General features: G+C 33.9%; 1 protein-coding gene across 1 annotated transcript; it reads left to right on the forward strand.

Moving 5' to 3' along the window:
- Positions 1 to 3,267: 3,267 nt before the first annotated feature.
- On the forward strand, positions 3,268 to 17,313 carry LOC141677967 (uncharacterized). Its single transcript, XM_074484126.1, has 15 exons — positions 3,268 to 3,448; positions 3,604 to 3,742; positions 4,899 to 5,441; positions 6,088 to 7,266; positions 7,410 to 7,737; positions 8,136 to 8,391; positions 8,487 to 8,703; positions 8,793 to 9,142; positions 9,272 to 9,808; positions 10,378 to 11,572; positions 12,218 to 12,565; positions 12,736 to 12,973; positions 13,268 to 15,945; positions 16,039 to 16,187; positions 16,765 to 17,313. Exons 2-15 carry the CDS (start codon positions 3,617 to 3,619, stop codon positions 17,093 to 17,095), a joined length of 8,475 nt encoding a protein of 2,824 aa, XP_074340227.1. The 5' UTR covers positions 3,268 to 3,448; positions 3,604 to 3,616; the 3' UTR covers positions 17,096 to 17,313.
- The last annotated feature ends 982 nt before the right edge of the window (positions 17,314 to 18,295 follow it).

An 18,295-nucleotide genomic window follows, 5' to 3' on the forward strand; every position in this document is an offset into this window, starting at 1 on the left:
AATTTTTTTTATTATTGTTTATAAGTAATTTTTATAAATACATAATTTATATTAAAATAGTTATAAAAGTAATTAATAAATTTAGTTAACATGATTTTTTTAAACAAACAATGAATTTTTTTATAATTCTATAATAAAATAATTTTACACTTAACATTAAATAAAATTAAAATATAATATTTAAAAATAATATATATATATATATATTATAACTATTGAATTATGAATATATATACATATATACCTAGATACATAACTAGGATTATAGCGGCAAAATACATTTATTTTGGAGGGAAATGACCTGGATTTGATATAGATAATGGATTCTCATTAACATATGTAGCGTGCTGGTTTCTTGTTATCTAAAAGTTTTGCTAGCAGGTGTCTACGTTGGAGATGTGTTTTTTTTACATATTAGGTATATTTTCAAATTTTTGGTTGCCAGCTAGATTTTATAACTAACAGGTGCATCCCATTGGAGATGCTCTAACCAACTAAATCCAACCCAATTGGACCCAAACCATCGTATAATTATTAGGGATAGGTCACATGTGTTATTTCGGACGAATGGATTAAATTTTTGTAAACTAGATGCGTTAGGTTATTTTTATAGTGACAATCGGGCTAACCCGACCCATATTCAGTTTACGGGAGAGCGAATATTGGTTCAGTTTTAGATAAAATCAGGACCAGAACCCCATGTCCTACATTTTCAGAATAAAAAATTTCAACCGTAATCGATTATGGATCGATTTCGGTTTTAAAAATATCGATTTGATATTGTTATAAATTGCATAAAATAAAAATGAAAAAGTTATTATAAATTTAATAAATAAACCTAACTTAAAAATACCTTTACTGCTTATGTTTTGCGAAACTGAAATTTATAAACACGAAATTAGCAAAGAAAAAATGTTACAAAATTTAGACTGCTGTGTGTTTCATGGGATTTCTTTGTTAGCATGGGAAAAAAAGTTCATTTACGTAGCTTAGTTAAGGCTCTAAATTGAAGTGAAACCTTTATTTTGTGATTTAAACCCTCCAACGTAGAATATTCTATATGATTTACAGAGTGATAGCTCTAAACATAATATTTATTTTTATTTATTGAATTTGTTCGATTTTTCTTTTAAACATAAAATCGAATCAAACAATAGAGTTCAGGTTCAATTTTCAAATTTTCAATTTCATATCACTTCGCTTTTATATAACTCTATTTTAATCAATTTTTACCAATTTCAAATTCGGTTTCGATTTTATTTTTGTAAAACCCTGTGTTCGCCTAGCCACTAGGATGCAGGAAGTTTTGTAGATTGGCCAAAAAGGCGGTAATTGGGGAGTGGAGAGTGGTAGACGAGGAGGGTTAGTGGGTCCTACATTTTTGTTCCACAGTTCCCTCGTACTACAGGAGAAGGTTTATGACTCGCTTTACGAGGCAAACTGCTAAAATTTCTCGGCTCCATCTCTTCCGATCATTTTATTCTCTCCGTCACCAAATACAAGTAATGTGAATTTTAAATTAAATAAAAAAAATAGCTGTACAAATTATTTTAAAATTTCTTTTCTGAATAAATATATATATATTAAATTTTAATTCAAAAATTTTTTTTTTAAAAAAAATGCAAAATTATAATTTTAATATATCTTAAAATATGCATAAAATATTATTTTGAAACGGATTGAGTACTTATACTCCTAGTATGTACTACTATATTAATAAAGTTCAAATAAGCTAAGCTAAAAGGATTAAGGGTCTGTTTGTGTCACAACTTATAATCTACTTATAACTTATAAGTTCGTAACAGCTTATTGATGGGTGTTTGTCGACCTCACTTATAAATTAAATTTATAACTTATAAGCTGATAAGTTGAATGTCAGCAACGACCTACTTTTTCTTAACTTATTTTGATTTCTCGTTTTTTTATTAACTTTAATTTATAAATACATGTTTATTAATATTATATTAATTCAAAACTCATGAATTAAGATAATTGTACATAAAAATATTTGTTTTAGATTAAATAAAAATAATTTTGACTTTTAAGTAAAGTTATCCAAACACTTATATAACTTATAATTTTTATTTTACTTATTACTTATAAGTTATTATTTATTTTAAGTTATAAGTTACTTATTTTAAGATTTCTCAAACGGACACTCAATGTTTATGGTATTTTCCTGGTGTGTGCTCCAAAGCACATGTTAAACCCGATATCTCCCCAATTTATTTCATTTTGATTGATTGATATTTATTAATAAAAGTGGACCTCCTGCATATTAAAAACTCCACCAATAAAAATGAGTTAAACTCATGACATTCCGCGATTAGCATGTGTTCATGAACAGAAAAATAAAATTCGATAGTCACTTTAGTCATAATAACTTTCAAGTAAAAAAAACTTTTGAATTTATTATTAACTAATTATGAGCTGATAAGTTAAATATTAGTAATGTCGCTCTTTTTTCTCAATTCATTTTAGTTTTTATTTAAAAATTATTTATTTTAACTCATATAAATAGAAAAATGTGAAATATATTAAATTATTAAAACATATATATAAATTATAAGGATCTATCCATTTATCATGTATGTCACTATTTTTTTTAAATTTTTCAAACAAGCAGATTCGGTTAGTTTTTCACTGCATTCTACTAAAATTTGGTCACAATTATTTTTGGAAAATATTATTTTCAAAGCTAATTTCTTATTTATTGAGCAATGAAAGAGTGAATGACAAATTTAGCTTATTTTTACACAAAATTAACAAAAATGACAAATTTTTGAAAAATTGGTCAATGGGATACCCACTGTCGGAGTATTCACTTTATACGAGATATCCCACTATCAATGGAGTATCCCATATATGAAAACTATCAATGGAGTATATTATACAAATTAGAATATCCAATTGACAGTAGAGTATTCAATCGACTAAAATTGGACATTTTGCTCAGAATGACTATTTTAGTTAAATTTTTTCAAAAATTAGCTATTTTTGTCATTTTTTCAAGATCAAATGCCCTCGGCATTCACAACAAACAGCTCTTAAAAAAGTTAATACAAGGATAATTTGATAATTGCGCATTATAAAAAAAATGACTCTCAATCCCTCATTTTTATTTTCTAAGGAATTTTTAGACTTCGTATCCTAGTTATAAGTGATTATATTAATAAAAAAATGTAAATATATTCCTGTTGTGATGATGATTCTGATGTATACAAAGCAGCAAAAGTAGTAAAGTATAGCAATGAAATTGCATAGAAAAATGCAAGACGTTGGGGTCAACTAATGTGGAAAATGAACAGACCATTCTCTGCATTTACTTAAAGCTTTCTGATCCTTACCCTTTTAATCTTTAGCCAAAGAGCATTTGAAAATTATGGGGTTTTGTACATTTGATAAATGATCAAGAAAACACACTCTCTTTTTCTTTGTTCAAAAGTAGGTTAGTGATTGTACGGAAGATTCCTAGAATCTTTTTCTTTTTTGCATTTTTCTTCTATACTAAGGAAAGTATGTTTGTTTGTTATGTACTAATCATGCTTAACTTTGTATGTATAAATGGTGGTTTCTTGATTTTATGAGTATTGGGTTTTGCAGATTATAAGTATTTATGATGATGGAAGAGGTTTATTCAGACAGTATGAAACCAAAGGATGAGAGAATCACTAATTTGACTGAACTGGTGTTTTCATGGTCTCTTACAGACATCTTGGATGAGAATCTTTATGTAGACCAGGTTTGTTTCTTGATTCTTTGTATTTGTTATGTTCTTTTTTATAGGTAAAATCAATGTACATGGCAGAAGTCGAACTCTTGACCTTTCTTAGATTGTTTTTGTTATGTTCCCTTGTATTAATCAGTACATTAGTTTGGCAGTTTGTTGACATTTTGATTTTTACTTTGTGTTTTGTAAAGATTTTTGATTATTTAATAGGTAGAAAATGATTGTATCTGTAATGGTTTGATTGTATGCCGAAACCAAACTAAACCAAATATACTCGGTGGTAAGTAGGTTCTTGGAAGAGTAATATGGATATAGATTTCAGACATTATCCTTTACTCCTTAAAGAAGGCTAATCATATTTTGCCCAATGATATTTATGCTTGCTGGTATAGTTTAATATGCTTTATGGTTTAATATGTTTTTAGAGCTTATGCATATGTCTTGCCTAAGTCTATAGATTGCTTCTGGGTTGCTGATTTGGTTGAGCTGTATATTATCAGCATTTTTATGGGTTTTGGTTATTGATTTCATATTTACAGTAAGCATGCATAGATGCGTCTTTGTGTGCATGTCGACTTAGGGATCATAATGCCTACAGACTAATGGAATCCATCTCTGGAATCCATCCTGACTAGAAGGTTTACGGACCCCTGACCTCTACATTTTTGAAGTATCAATACACTTGTGTGTGTATATTCTGTCGTGAGGACACGTGTGTGATCACTGTAAAGATGTTAACTAGTTGTGGTGGAAAAGTATTAAATGCATTTTGTGACTGATGATGCATATATTTAAAGAAATTTGAACTGATCTGGAATCCAAAAAATGAAATTTATTACATTAAGTACTTGTATATAATTACATAATTATTTCTAGATATGGTAGTATAATACTTCAAGACATGAAAGATATGATAATAGATCTGTTCATAAGCACTGTCATGAAGATTTAGTCTAAGTTCTAAGTAGAGATAATGTAGGTTGCCGTTTTTTCATCTAAAAAAGCAAGCAAAAAATTCTGTGTTTCCTATTTTTTATAAGTCTGTTCAGTAAGTATTTTCTTGCTTCATCTTTATCTTATCTTTTACTTGACCTTGCAAGTGTTGCTATATGATATTTGAATGGAGACTAGCATTTCTTAATGATCAGCTTCTGCTACATATATTTAGGTACAAGAGATTCCAACAATTTTCGATTCAGCGGAGCAGTACCTTGGCTCATACATTTTTCCATTACTGGAAGAGACAAGAGAAGAACTGGCTTCTAGTATGGAGATTATGCAGTCAGCACCATATGCCGAAGTCACCTATCTTGACGAGTGTAAGCCATTTGGGACCTTAATGTATAATGTTAAGGTTGATGATTGGAAAAACAAATTTAGTGACCGCGGAAAGGAGCCATATAGAACATTGCCTGGAGATATACTAGTACTCTCGGATGCAAAGCCCGGGTCTCTCTCTCATTTGCAACAGTTGGGAACAACGTGGGCTTTCGGTTCAGTTATTAATATAACAGATGAAGAGAATGAAGACATTAGCACCTCCACTCACTTCAAAATTAAAGTCTCAAAAGATATTGAATTCAAAGATGGGGGCAAATCAATGTTTGTGGTCTTCTTAACAAATATAACAACAAACAAGAGGATTTGGAATGCACTTCACATGCTTCGTAATCTGAATATTATCAATAAAGTTTTGTGCATTGATGAAGCGGTAAGATGATGATTGATTACATTGAATTGAATAATGCTGCATTAGTCGTCAAAATTTGGGGTTGAGGGGAGCTCAATGATTAACTATATTTTTAGGTTTTCTTGTATGGGGTATTCCATTCTTTAAATTTAATATTCGCATTGGAAAAATAGGAATGAGTAATGCTCGAGGTCTCATTTTCATCTGAGTGTCTAAAGTTTATTGCCACTCTTGCATTTGTATGTAATTAATGAATAGTAAGATAAAACATGATTTTGCGCAACCAATGTAAGAGTTCTGGTGAAGAGAACATTTGGAATATGCAGTATTGTTCGGAAGGGTTACATCTGTTATACACTGCTATTTATTTACACCTACACTATATGACCTGCATCTCTGACAATTTAATCAGGAACAGAAATCATCATATAAATACGTGATTCTACTATGGATTTTTGGTTCTACTTCTGAGGCAGTCTGTAACTTAACAAAATAATGGGGCTTCCTTTGAAATGATAGTAGTTTGTCTTGCTGGAACTTTAATATAGCTCTGAGTTGCTGATTGTGTGTCTTAAATTCTTTGATTCATTTTCTAGTTTTGATTTAAGCAATTGGACGACCTACTGAAACCGAATTGATGGATATCTTGCTACTTTGTGGAATGCAGGTTGAGGAGTCTTGTCAAGTTTGTTGTGAACAGAATAGTAGCCAAGTAGCTAATACGTGTGCCACAAGTGTCTCAGATTTGAACAATTCACAAATGGAGGCCGTCCTGAATGCTCTTTCTAGGATGAAGTGTGATCATAAGCCTTCGGTGGAACTTATATGGGGTCCCCCAGGAACAGGAAAAACAAAAACTGTTTCTGTGTTGCTTTTTAATCTCTTGAAATTTAACTTGAGGACCCTAGTATGTGCCCCTACGAATATAGCCATAACAGAAGTTGCTTCTCGCCTGCTGAAGTTATTGACAGAGTCGAGCAAATCTGATTATCAAGAAGATTATGCTTACCACTCTTATGGGGATATACTTTTATTTGGCAATAAAGCCCGGCTTAAAGTTTCCTCAGATATTGAAAATATCTATCTTGACTATCGTGCAGATAGGCTTGCAGAATGCCTGGGACCATTAACAGGCTGGAAGCATTGTTTGAATGCCATGGTCAATCTACTCGAAGATTGTGTTGACCAGTACAAAGTTTTTGTCGAAAATGAATCAATCAAAGCTGAACAAAATCATGAAGAAGATAGCAATGAAATGAAATTTAAATCTTTTCTTGAATTTATGAGGACACAATTTCGATGTACCGTGTCACCCCTTAGACAATGCTTACTGATATTTTGTACTCACCTACCAGTAAGCTTTGTAGGAGAGAATACACACTGTGACATGATCACACTTACTCATTCTCTTAATTCGTTGGAAAAGATGTTGTTTCACGACCATATGGTTTCTGAGTTGCTAGAGAAACTTTTTTCAGGTAAGGAAGTGGTTTTAGATTCTCCGATGTCTTGTGGGGATTTATCATTGCTGCCCAGCTTAAGAAGCAGTTCTATTACTGTTGGAAAAGGTCTTTTCCGTTCTCTTGATAAACTTAAACTCCCAAGTGCATTGAACAGACCCTCCATAATGGAATTCTGTTTCCAGAGGGCGTCCGTGATATTCTGTACTGTATCTACTTCATATAAGCTTCATTTAGTAGACATGGAACCACTGAAAGTACTGGTTGTTGATGAAGCTGCTCAATTAAAAGAGTGTGAATCTGTAATACCCCTACAACTTAAGGGCATGCAGCATGCTATTCTCATTGGTGATGAGTGCCAGTTGCCAGCAACCGTCCAAAGCACTGTAAGTTAATGTAATTTTACCACAATCTTTGATTTTTTAATTTTATTGGAAATTTAGGTCATAAGTTCTCTAATAATCTCTCAACCTGCTCTTTGTATTTAAATATTAATCCTTCATAAACATATGCAATATTTTATTGACAGATTTCTGATGATGCTGGTTTTGGACGGAGTCTATTTGAAAGATTAAGTCTTCTTGGTCATTCTAAGCACCTGCTTAATATTCAATACAGAATGCATCCATCCATCAGCTTCTTCCCAAATTCAAAATTCTATCATAACCAGATTCTAAATGCGCAAAATGTTAAGGATAAGAGTTACATGAAAAACTATCTTTTGGGGCCAATGTTTGGTCCCTATTCGTTCATAAATATAGTTGGTGGAAGAGAAGAAATGGATGATGTAGGTCATAGCCGAAGAAATTTGGTTGAGGTAGCTGTCGTGGCGAAGATTGTCCAGGATTTATACAAAGGTATTATATTAAGACTCTTACTGTTGTTTCACATAGCATATTTAGTCATATATGTCTTGTCAACAGACACTTTCAATTACATCATTTGCATAAGGATTTTTTACTCCATTGAAATCTTAAATAATTGTGAGGGCGAAGAAACGGATACATAGCCTTGCCCTCTATGCCACCACAAGTCTCTTTAATATTTTATAAATTGTGCAAAAGTTTAATCTCACATTCTGACTAAGAACTGCCAAGTGGGTAGTGGGCACAATCCTATTATGATACATGGAGGAGGTCTAGTGTGTAAATAACTAATAAGTTGTGTTGATCTCTTGTAATCGTTTAATGTTGTATTAGGCTTTTTTGTACAAGTTATTGCTAATATTTTTACAATTTTCTTTCCCAAATGAAAGCATGGACTGGCTCCCGAAAGAGGGTTAGTATTGGCGTTGTTTCACCATATGCTGCACAAGTTGTAGCAATCCAAGATAAAATTGGAGGGAAGTATGAAAATCTGGATGGATTCTCGGTTAAAGTTAAATCTGTAGATGGGTTTCAAGGTGGAGAGGAAGATATAATTATAATATCTACCGTTAGATCTAATAGTACTGGATCCATTGGTTTTGTAAGCAGTCCTCAGAGAACTAATGTGGCTTTAACAAGGGCACGGTATGGAGTAAATTAAGTTATAAAATATGAAGATATGAAGATTGTTTATGATAATGCTCTATCACGATCGTTTTACATGCTTCTTCCAACTGTAGGCACAGTCTCTGGATACTGGGAAATGAAAGAACCCTGATGAATGGAGAATCGATTTGGGAATCCCTTATACATGACGCCAAGAATCGTAACTGTTTCTTCAATGCCGATGAAAACAAGAATCTAGCCAAGTCCATAGTAGATATGAAAAAGGAACTAGATCAATTAGATGATTTACTCAATATGGCTAGTGTACTGTTCAGAAGTGCTAGATGGAAGGTTTGTTGCTTTGAATTTCATACTTCAATTTTTTTTTAAATTTCAGCGTTGCCGTTTCAATAAATGAATTTCAATTTCTATGATTTCAGGTTATTTTCAGTGATAATTTCAGAAAATCATTTGGGAAACTTAGCCTGCGTATGAAAAAATCAGTTTTAAACCTTCTATTGAAGCTTTCCAATGGTTGGCGTCCTAAGAACAGGAATGTGGACTCTGTTTGCGAAAGTTCTCCTCAGATAATAAAAAAATTCAAGGTTGAAGGTCAATATGTCGTCTGCACGATTGACATTGTGAAGGAGACTAATTATAAACAAGTTCTAAAAATTTGGGATGTACTGTCGGTAGAGGAGATCCCCAAATTGGTGAAACGTCTTGATAGCATATTTTTTATGTTCACTGATGAGTTTATTAGTCTCTGCAGTGTGAAACTCTTCGAGGGGTATGTAGTTTTTATCAAGTTCATACTTTTTCTAGAATTGGAATTGTACTTGCTATCTCATTTATCTTATGAGCGAATTATGTTGCATAATACTGGCCAGGATCCTGAGCATTTATCTTTCTTTTACAGAAATTTGGAAATTCCAAAGTGTTGGCCCCGTTCCTATGAAATCGTTCGTTATAAGATCAACAGTGGTGATGGGTTTTTGAGCAAATCTCATGATAATACAATTCAAGGCAGAAGCTATGCTGAAAATTCAAGGGTCAATGATAGTTTGTTGCTTATGAAGTTCTACCCCTTGTCATCTGTTGTTGTGAACCACTTGCTTTCAGATGACGAGGGTAAAAATTTGGATCTCCCATTTGAAGTAACAGATGAGGAGATGGAGATTATTCTTTATGGTAAAAGCTCCTTTATTCTCGGAAGATCTGGTACAGGCAAAACAACGGTTTTGACCATGAAATTATACCAAAGAGAACATCATTACTATATTGCTTCTGAAGGATATTGCATAGATAAGAGCATTAATGAAACTGAATCAAACCAGAAAGTTGAACCTACTGAATGCAAAGAAGAGAGTAAGGAATTAGCATTGCGGCAGCTTTTTGTGACTGTTAGTCCAAAACTTTGTTATGCTGTGAAACAACATGTTTCCCAGCTTAAAAGGTGCATGCAAAATGATAGAATTTTTTTTAATAGTGAGTAAAAATTTCTGCATTAGGACAATTAAAGATACTTTTAATAGTCTAAACATGATTCTACGCTATTTTTGTTGCACTATATTTTATATATCAATTGTACATAATCAAATCCCAGGCCGACTGCTGTTTGTCTAATGCTTCTCTTGACAAAAAAATTACTTATGTTGAACTATATATGGATTAGGAGATTATTAGACTGAATTAACTTGTGTGGTGTTTGTTTATCACTAGTGCGAAGCATGCAGATAACACTTCTGTGAGTTGATGGTGTATACTATCTATTGCTGATCTAGAGCAGAAATGCAGAAGCTTAGTCACAGTGTTTTTTAATTTAGTACCATCTTAGTTTCTTATGCTTATTTTTGGACATTTTTTTAAACATTCCTTCAGTTTGTTTCTACTATTGTTTTCTCCCAATTCGTTATATACACACTAATTTGTTTAAAATGTCACCGAGTTTATATTTCACATCATATTCTTGTGGTGTGGATTTCGTATGTAAGATATTTGGTCCTTACCAAAACTGTCTTATAGCTTTGCAAGGGGTGGAAAGTTCTCGGAAGACAATTTCTTTGACAAAGATGGCATGGATGATGCTGCAGAATTCAAGGACATCCCAGACTCTTTTTATGATATTCCTGCAGATTGTTATCCTCTCGTGCTAACTTATCAGAAGTTTTTGATGATGCTTGATGGGACACTGGAAAATTCTTATTTTGAACGGTTCCATGATTCAAGGAAATTATGCCATGATAGATATATGGGCACAAGCTCTGTTGCTTTCCAAGCTTTTATAAAAATGAAGGAGGTTAACTATGACAAATTTTTTTCAAGTTACTGGCCCCATTTCAGTAATAATCTCACGAAGAAACTTGATGCTTCCAGAGTTTTTACTGAAATAATTTCTTATATAAAAGGAGGTATACAGGCTGTGGAGGCATCTGATTGTAAACTTGATCGGGAAGAATATCTTCAAATTGCTGAATCTAGGGTTTCCACGTTACGCAGGCAGAGCCGGGAGAAGATATATGAAATATACAAGGATTATGAAAAAATGAAAATTGAACGTGGCGAATATGACTTAGCTGATTTAGTAATTGATCTTCATCGTCGCCTTAGAAACGGAAGATTTGAAGGTCACAAAATGGACTTTGTTTATATAGATGAAGTTCAAGATCTTACTATGAGTCAGATATCTCTGTTCAAGTACGTTTGTGGAAATGTCGACGAAGGCTTTGTTTTTTCAGGTGATACAGCCCAGACAATTGCAAGGGGAATTGATTTTAGGTTCCAGGATATACGTGCTCTGTTCTACAAAGTATTCATGCAATCAGGAAGTGATGGAGATGTTGAAAAGAAAGAGAAAGGTCGCTTGTCGGAGATTTTCAATTTGAGACAAAACTTTCGTACTCATGATGGGGTGCTCCGACTAGCACAAAGTGTGATAGACCTTATCTATAGATTTTTCCCCAATTCTATCGATGTTTTAAAACCTGAAACTAGTCTAATACATGGTGAAGCTCCCGTCTTGCTTGAGCCTGGCAATGAAGAAAATGCGATCGTAACTATTTTTGGTAATAGTGGAAGTGTTGACAAGAAGATTGTCGGCTTTGGTGCTGAGCAGGTCATATTAGTACGGGATGATTCTGTTCGGAAAGATATTTTAAGTTCTGTAGGGAAGCAAGCTCTAATTTTGACTGTACTTGAGTGCAAGGGTCTCGAATTTCAGGTTTGTAAGTCTGTGTTACAAATTCACCTAATCCATCTGTTGACTACAACTTTTATGTCTTTCAATTTTTTAGCATTGGATTGATTTAACATGATTTTTTTGCAGACAAGCTTCCTGTGAAATAATTTGTTGAATTCATTATTGCAGGATCTTTTTTACTTGTATATCTTTTTTGAGTGTGTAGTTAGGAAGAACATTTGTAAAGCTGTGTTACAAATTAACCTAGCCCATTTGTTGACAGCAACTTTTATGGCTTTCAAGTTTTTTAACTCTGGATAGATTTAACATGATTTTTATGCAGACAAGCTTTCTGTGAAATATGTTGTTGGAATTCATTATTGCCTGATCTTTTTTACATGTATATCTTTTTTGACTGTGTAGTTAGGAAGACCATTGTATAACTAGTTGCTTTAAGTGATTTTGATAGTTAATGCCTAATTCAAATAATAATTATTTCTTTTTCACCGTCAATTTACTTCACGTATGTCTGTCAATTTATGCTATTAGTCGGGAATGCTCATTTCTGTAATATTATGAGTAATCTTACTCTCCGACATTGCTTTTAAAGTTTTAATCTGACTGTTTGCATAATTAATTAATTAATTAATTCTCATAGATTTAGTTTTAAAATATAATGATCTGCAGGATGTGTTGCTGTACAACTTCTTTGGCTCTTCGCCTCTGAGAAATCAGTGGCGAGTTCTTTATGAATACATGAGTGAGCAAGATCTGCTTACATGCCCCCTGTCGTTCCCAAGTTTTAACGAGGCAAGACACAATCTGTTGTCCTCTGAGCTGAAACAATTATATGTGGCTATAACTAGAACTAGGCAAAGGTTATGGATATCTGAAAGCGCAGAGGATCTGTGTAAACCAATGTTTGACTACTGGAAAGCAAAGGGCCTGGTCCAAGTGCGGAAACTGGATGATTCACTTGCACAGGCGATGCAAGTTGCAAGCAGCTCGGAAGAATGGAAATCCCGTGGTAAAAAGGTTGTTTTCTTAAGCTCCTTTACGTGATCTAGAATTTAATTATCTTCCTCACCCCCCTCCCCAATGGAAAAAGAAGTCATGTGGGGATTGGGGAAACCTATTGATGTTTTAATAATTCATTAATTTAGTTGCAGTTGTATATTATGAGTTTGTGTGACTTTGTTTTGCAGCTCTATTTTGAGAAAAATTATGAGATGGCCACCATGTGCTTTGAACGAGCAGGAGATGTCACATGGGAGAAAAGGGCCAAGGCATCAGGCCTGAAAGCAGCTGCTGACCGTATGCGCGACTCAAATCCTAAAGTAGCTTGCACTTACCTAAGAGAGGCTGCTGAAATATTTGACTCTATTGGCAAAGCTGACTCTGCTGCTTCGTGTTATTGTGAATTAGGGGAGTTTGAAAGAGCTGGTACGATCTATTACCCCTATGTTCTATGTTTTAATATGATCGTTACAGTATGTCTGCTGGATTTGTTGTTGCTTTCTCCTTACCAATTTTTTTAATATTTATGGCAAAGCTGTATTTCCTACCACCCAGATGATAAGAACTTGTTAGCAGGAAAACTGTCCACTGTAAATTATATTATGTTATGAAAACCGTCAAATCAGTTTAATGCATCTTTGATTGTTTAAAAAATGTGCATTCAAATCTTGCCTATATATGTGATCAATTTGAGTTTGAGGGTGTTGTCATACCTTGCAGGAAGGATTTATCTAGAGAAGTGTGGGGAATCTGAGCTAAAGAAAGCTGCCGAATGTTTTAATTTGGCAGGTTGCTATGCAATGTCAGCTGAAGTGTATGCTAGGGGTTATCATTTTTCAGAGTGCCTATCTGTTTGTACAGAAGCCAAACTTTTTGATGTTGGGTTGCAATATATAGAATTCTGGAAACAACATGACTTTAGTGACAACATTGTTGTAAGAAGTAAGGATATAGAGAATATAGAGCAGGTGTTCCTGGAGAGCTGTGCTCGTCATTACCATGGGGTGAAAGATAATAAGTCCATGATGAAATTTGTTAGAGCATTTCATTTAATGGATTTGAAGCGGAACTTCTTGAATTCTGTAGACCACCTCGATGAGCTATTACTGTTGGAAGAAGAATCAGGAAACTTTTTTGAAGCTGCAGAAATCGCTAAGATAATAGGAGATCTTCTACGTGAAGCTGATCTACGAGGAAAGTCTGGACATTTCTGCGAGGCATCATTGATAATCCTTTGGTATGTATGCTGCAACTCCTTATGGATGAATAGAAGTAAAGGCTGGCCCCTGAAGCAATTCCCTGAGATGGGGGAACTCTTTTGTAAGGCAAAGGAATTTGCGAAGAAAGAATCAGAATCGTTATATGAGCTAGTCTGTTCAGAGATTAACATATTATCACATGAACAGAGCAGATTGGCTGATTTGGGCAGGTACTTGAATGATTCTCAGAAGCATTTAAGTGTCAGAGGAGAAATTTTATCTTTACGCAAGATTGTGGATGCTCACTTCAGTACGAATGCCACTAAGTATGTGTGGGAAAATAAATTGGTGGTGAATTATTCAAGTCATTCAGAAGAGATAATATCCCAGAATGAGGTTTCTCTTACATCTCTTGTTCACTTTTGGAGTCTCTGGAAAGAAAACATTGAAAAGCTATTTGAGTATCTTGGCTCTCTTGAATCCCAAGAGTTGAGTAATTTTCCCAGGCATGGTGAGTTCTGTTTGAACTATTTTGGAGCACGGAGGCAGGTAAGTAATTTGAACACCACTTTCATAGTGCTGTTCCCTGATGCTGATTGGTTGAGAAATGTAAGAACTCTTCAGAAGGTTAGAAATTTGATACATGTTGATTGTCAGCAGTTGGTATATGCTGCACAGTGTTACTGGCAATCTGAAATACTTTCTGTTGGAATGAAGTTATTGCAAACTCTTGAAGCCCTTTTCAATCTGTCAACCAAAAACGGCTCGTCTATGTTTATACAAAGTGTGTGTCTTATTCGTATGTTTGAGGTTGCGAATTGTCTTTTGAAGTGCAAGTTTCTAAACTGCAAGTATAATGAATCTAAGGCATTGCTATCTTTTGTTGATTTATCAACAAGATATATTCAGAATGTCTTTCCTTTAGACTGGCGGAGACCAATGTCTGAGAATTTTGTATGTCTTAGAGGAACTGATCTTTCGCAGAAGTTACTAGAAGAAGCCATTGTTAGGGACATTAGAACCAAAGGGGAACTAACTTATGGGAAAATTGGGAAAGTGGTAATGATGTTGCTTGGAACTGCCAAGCCTTCGGAACTGTATTGCGAAATTCTGAAAAGGTTTGAAGATAATGTATCATGGTTGACATTTATAAAGAATCTCAACGGAGGGGTTTCTGGAAACTCTCAAGAAAATTCTGATTTGGGTTGCCCGTCAGAAGTAGCTCTGAAAGAATTCACTCTGGTTTATTCGTTTTATAAAGCATTGGAAGATACTTACGGAGCAAACTGGCGGGTCCCCAACTATATATCACCCAACTGTTTCTTGTATCTATTGGACCGCCTTCTAATCATGGTATCTCGTTTCGAGCGATTTTTTGTCACAACAAGATCGTCATTTGTTGAATGGATTATTTGTCAGCATTCAAATGCCTTCCCCTGTACAGCTTTGGTGGCTGGATCACATTTACAATATTTAGGGAAAATCTATGATTTTTTGGCTTCCATGGTGGATAATTTGCTTAACAATAAATTTGAGACAGGAGAGTGGATTAAAAGATCCAAGTTGAATTACAGCTTCTACTTTCCACTGTTGGTGTTGAAGTTATTTGTAATTCTGTGCTTACTGTGTTTGTATTCTAAAGATTATTATGGGTTACTTATCAGTCTGTTAGGTAAGGGTGATGTTACTTGTATGCTTCCATGGGATCTTCTTGATGTCCTGAGACAAAGCAGGAAACGTAACTATATAGACTTGTCTCTAAATTTGCTTTCCAAGGCATTTACTAAGATCGGGGATCCTCTGGTAACTGTAAGCTTTGGAAAAAGGTATCCAGAAAAGTACAGAGCTGCCATTTGCGTGGACATGGAAGCTGTCCACTGTAGAGAAGATATAATTAGAATTTTGTTCCCGAGAAATGAACAAGAGCCTGAAAAAGGGTTCCGGAGGAATGCACAAGAGTTTGAAAAAGGGGCACCGAATACTTCAGGCACGGAAAAGCATCTTACTGGTGGCAATTCTATAGGGATGAGCTCCACAAATCAGTCTTCCAATGTGCCTTCAGCAGATCTGAACATGAATCGACTCGGATTGAAAATGAATTGGGGTGTTTTTGGTGATATGATTGATGCTTTGAAGAAGAGTGGTACCAGAAAAGTGGAAAGCTTCATTAATTTTATGTCTAGTGCTGCAAAATTCAAGGTAAAGCCAAATTGAGTGATAGCAATCTTATGTATCATTACTTGAATTATACGGGTAATATAGGATTGATGTCTTTCCGTTTCATTTTTGTAGGTGGGTATAGACAGCAATATAGAGTTCCTAACTGTTGCAATAAGCCAATTATCTGAGGGCCCTTGTGATGGTGATGATGGAAGTACTTTTTCTGAGGCAAAAAAAATGCTCGATGAGTTGAAGCAGCTTTCTTCTGCATTTGATACCAGGTCAGTTATAAATATGATTTGATATAGAAATCTTGAACTGTGGATGTATGAAATTTGGAGACAACGTGATAGTCTTGGAAATAAGTCAATTAAGTTCTAAATTGTTTGACAGCCATCAAATTTGGCGTGTCACAGTTCTTTCTCAAATTATTTGAATCTATATTATATAAGTGTTTAACAAGTGTTGTAGAAGATCCTAGAAATAATATAGTGACAGAGCATTAAGGCTATGTTTATTTTGGGGAATTCTAATCCTTTGACTTATCCCGAATAAGCTTTTTAAAAAAAACACGGGATTGCAAAAGTTGAAGGATTATTGTCCCCATCCTAAACTTAATCCCATGAAACCGAAAAATGCCCTAAAGGGTTTAAATGTACAGATTTAGCCATCAAATTTGGTGCATCAAGTTCTCTCTCAAATCCTCTAAAAAAAAGCTCTCTCAAATTATTTGGCTGTTGACAATTTCAATTTTAAAAGTGCATGTTTAGGTGCCTGTTTGCATATTGAATAGTTTCTGTTAATGATCATCTTTTTATAATAATTGCCGAGATTTCTCTTCAATGATATTTTTTCCAGAGACAAGTCCCATAACTTTCAAAGCACTGGAGAACTTCTGAAGAGTTTGCAACTGAAAAGGCAAAAGCTTGAAACAATCCTTGATCAGCCTTTGCTAGGCGAGTCCACACTGGCGAAGAATGTAGTAGATTCTAGCAGTACTACAGAATCACATGAAGTCGTGGAAGAGAAGAATGCTGAAGAAGCTAGGAACCATGATGAAGAAAAGGGTAACTCGTCAAAAACTGTTGCTTCTGGAACTCAAAATGCTAGTAGTAACCAAAAAAGTGGAGGGAAAAAGGGGAAGGGGGCAAATAACAAGCCCAAGAAGAAAAGAAATAATAGAAAGTAATTCAAACTCGTGTCGAGGTAACAGTTCTGGAAGTTTCTTTTGTGACTAATGGTTACTGTATATCATATTTCAGGGATAGTGCGTTGATTTTGTTATTCCCTACCTTGTACAAAGATGCACTACTAGCTGAATTGTTGATGCAAATATTTCCTTCTGTTTGTGTGTTGAGCATTGTTGCAAATATATATATATATATGCAATCAATATGTTTATCGGAAGTTATTGCATCATAATTCATCTCACAATTAAGCTTTGAAACTAAACAGAAGTTCTTAGATTCCCGGAGGTCTAATTATGGGGTATGTAGTCATACAAGTTGGAAATACTCGTGGAAATGCACTGTTGCTTCTGCTTTTCTATCGGTACAATTATATAACGGTCATTTACAGAAAACAATCCTGATGTCTGTAGAATCCTCTTTTTGAAGCTCATTATAACTCTCCAGTGCTTCATTAGGTTTTCTGCAAAACATGATTTGAGCTATAATCAACCTCACATCTCTTATTTCAGTTGCATTGTTCCTTTCTTTAGCAATTCTAACAGCTTTTTCCAGTCTTTCAATTGCCTCCTCTTCCTTTCCTTCATAACCCCATCCACACTGCATTCTCAAATAATGCATGTGTTTTATCGGATTTTTCGACAGCACCCCATCAAGAACGATGAAGGCTTTTTTGTAAAGTATTATGATTTGTTTTATATTCGGTCACGGAGCACATAAATGTGAATGAAAAATCTGAATGAAAAATATATTAACCGTGGCTCTTAACCAGTTTTTCAAAGAGATCCAACTCTGATAGTATGTTAAGTAATTGGTTCAACTACATGATATTATATTCTTGGTTCATCTACATGATATTATATTTTTTAACATGCAACACATTGAATTACTGAATCAATCAATTAATCAGTATACTTATATAAACGAGAAGACGAGATGGCGCCTCTCAAATTATCTCATTCTATTTTTCTAATTTTCTCAATTTTTTGAGTTAATAAATATTAAAAATTACAATTATCTTATATTCTACTAAATATATTATAATCGTTCGTAATATTTTCCTAAACTTTCTATAACACCTTACATTAAGATTTTGGAAATCAGCTTATTATAATAATATTCTTTTAAAACTTCTGCTTTTTCGTTAAATCAACTTACCATATTTATATTCTCTTAAAGTTTCTATAACATCCTCAGTTAAA

The sequence above is a fragment of the Apium graveolens genome, chromosome 8, assembly GCF_009905375.1.
Source record: "Apium graveolens cultivar Ventura chromosome 8, ASM990537v1, whole genome shotgun sequence".
In the NCBI taxonomy this organism is placed as follows: domain Eukaryota; kingdom Viridiplantae; phylum Streptophyta; class Magnoliopsida; order Apiales; family Apiaceae; genus Apium; species Apium graveolens.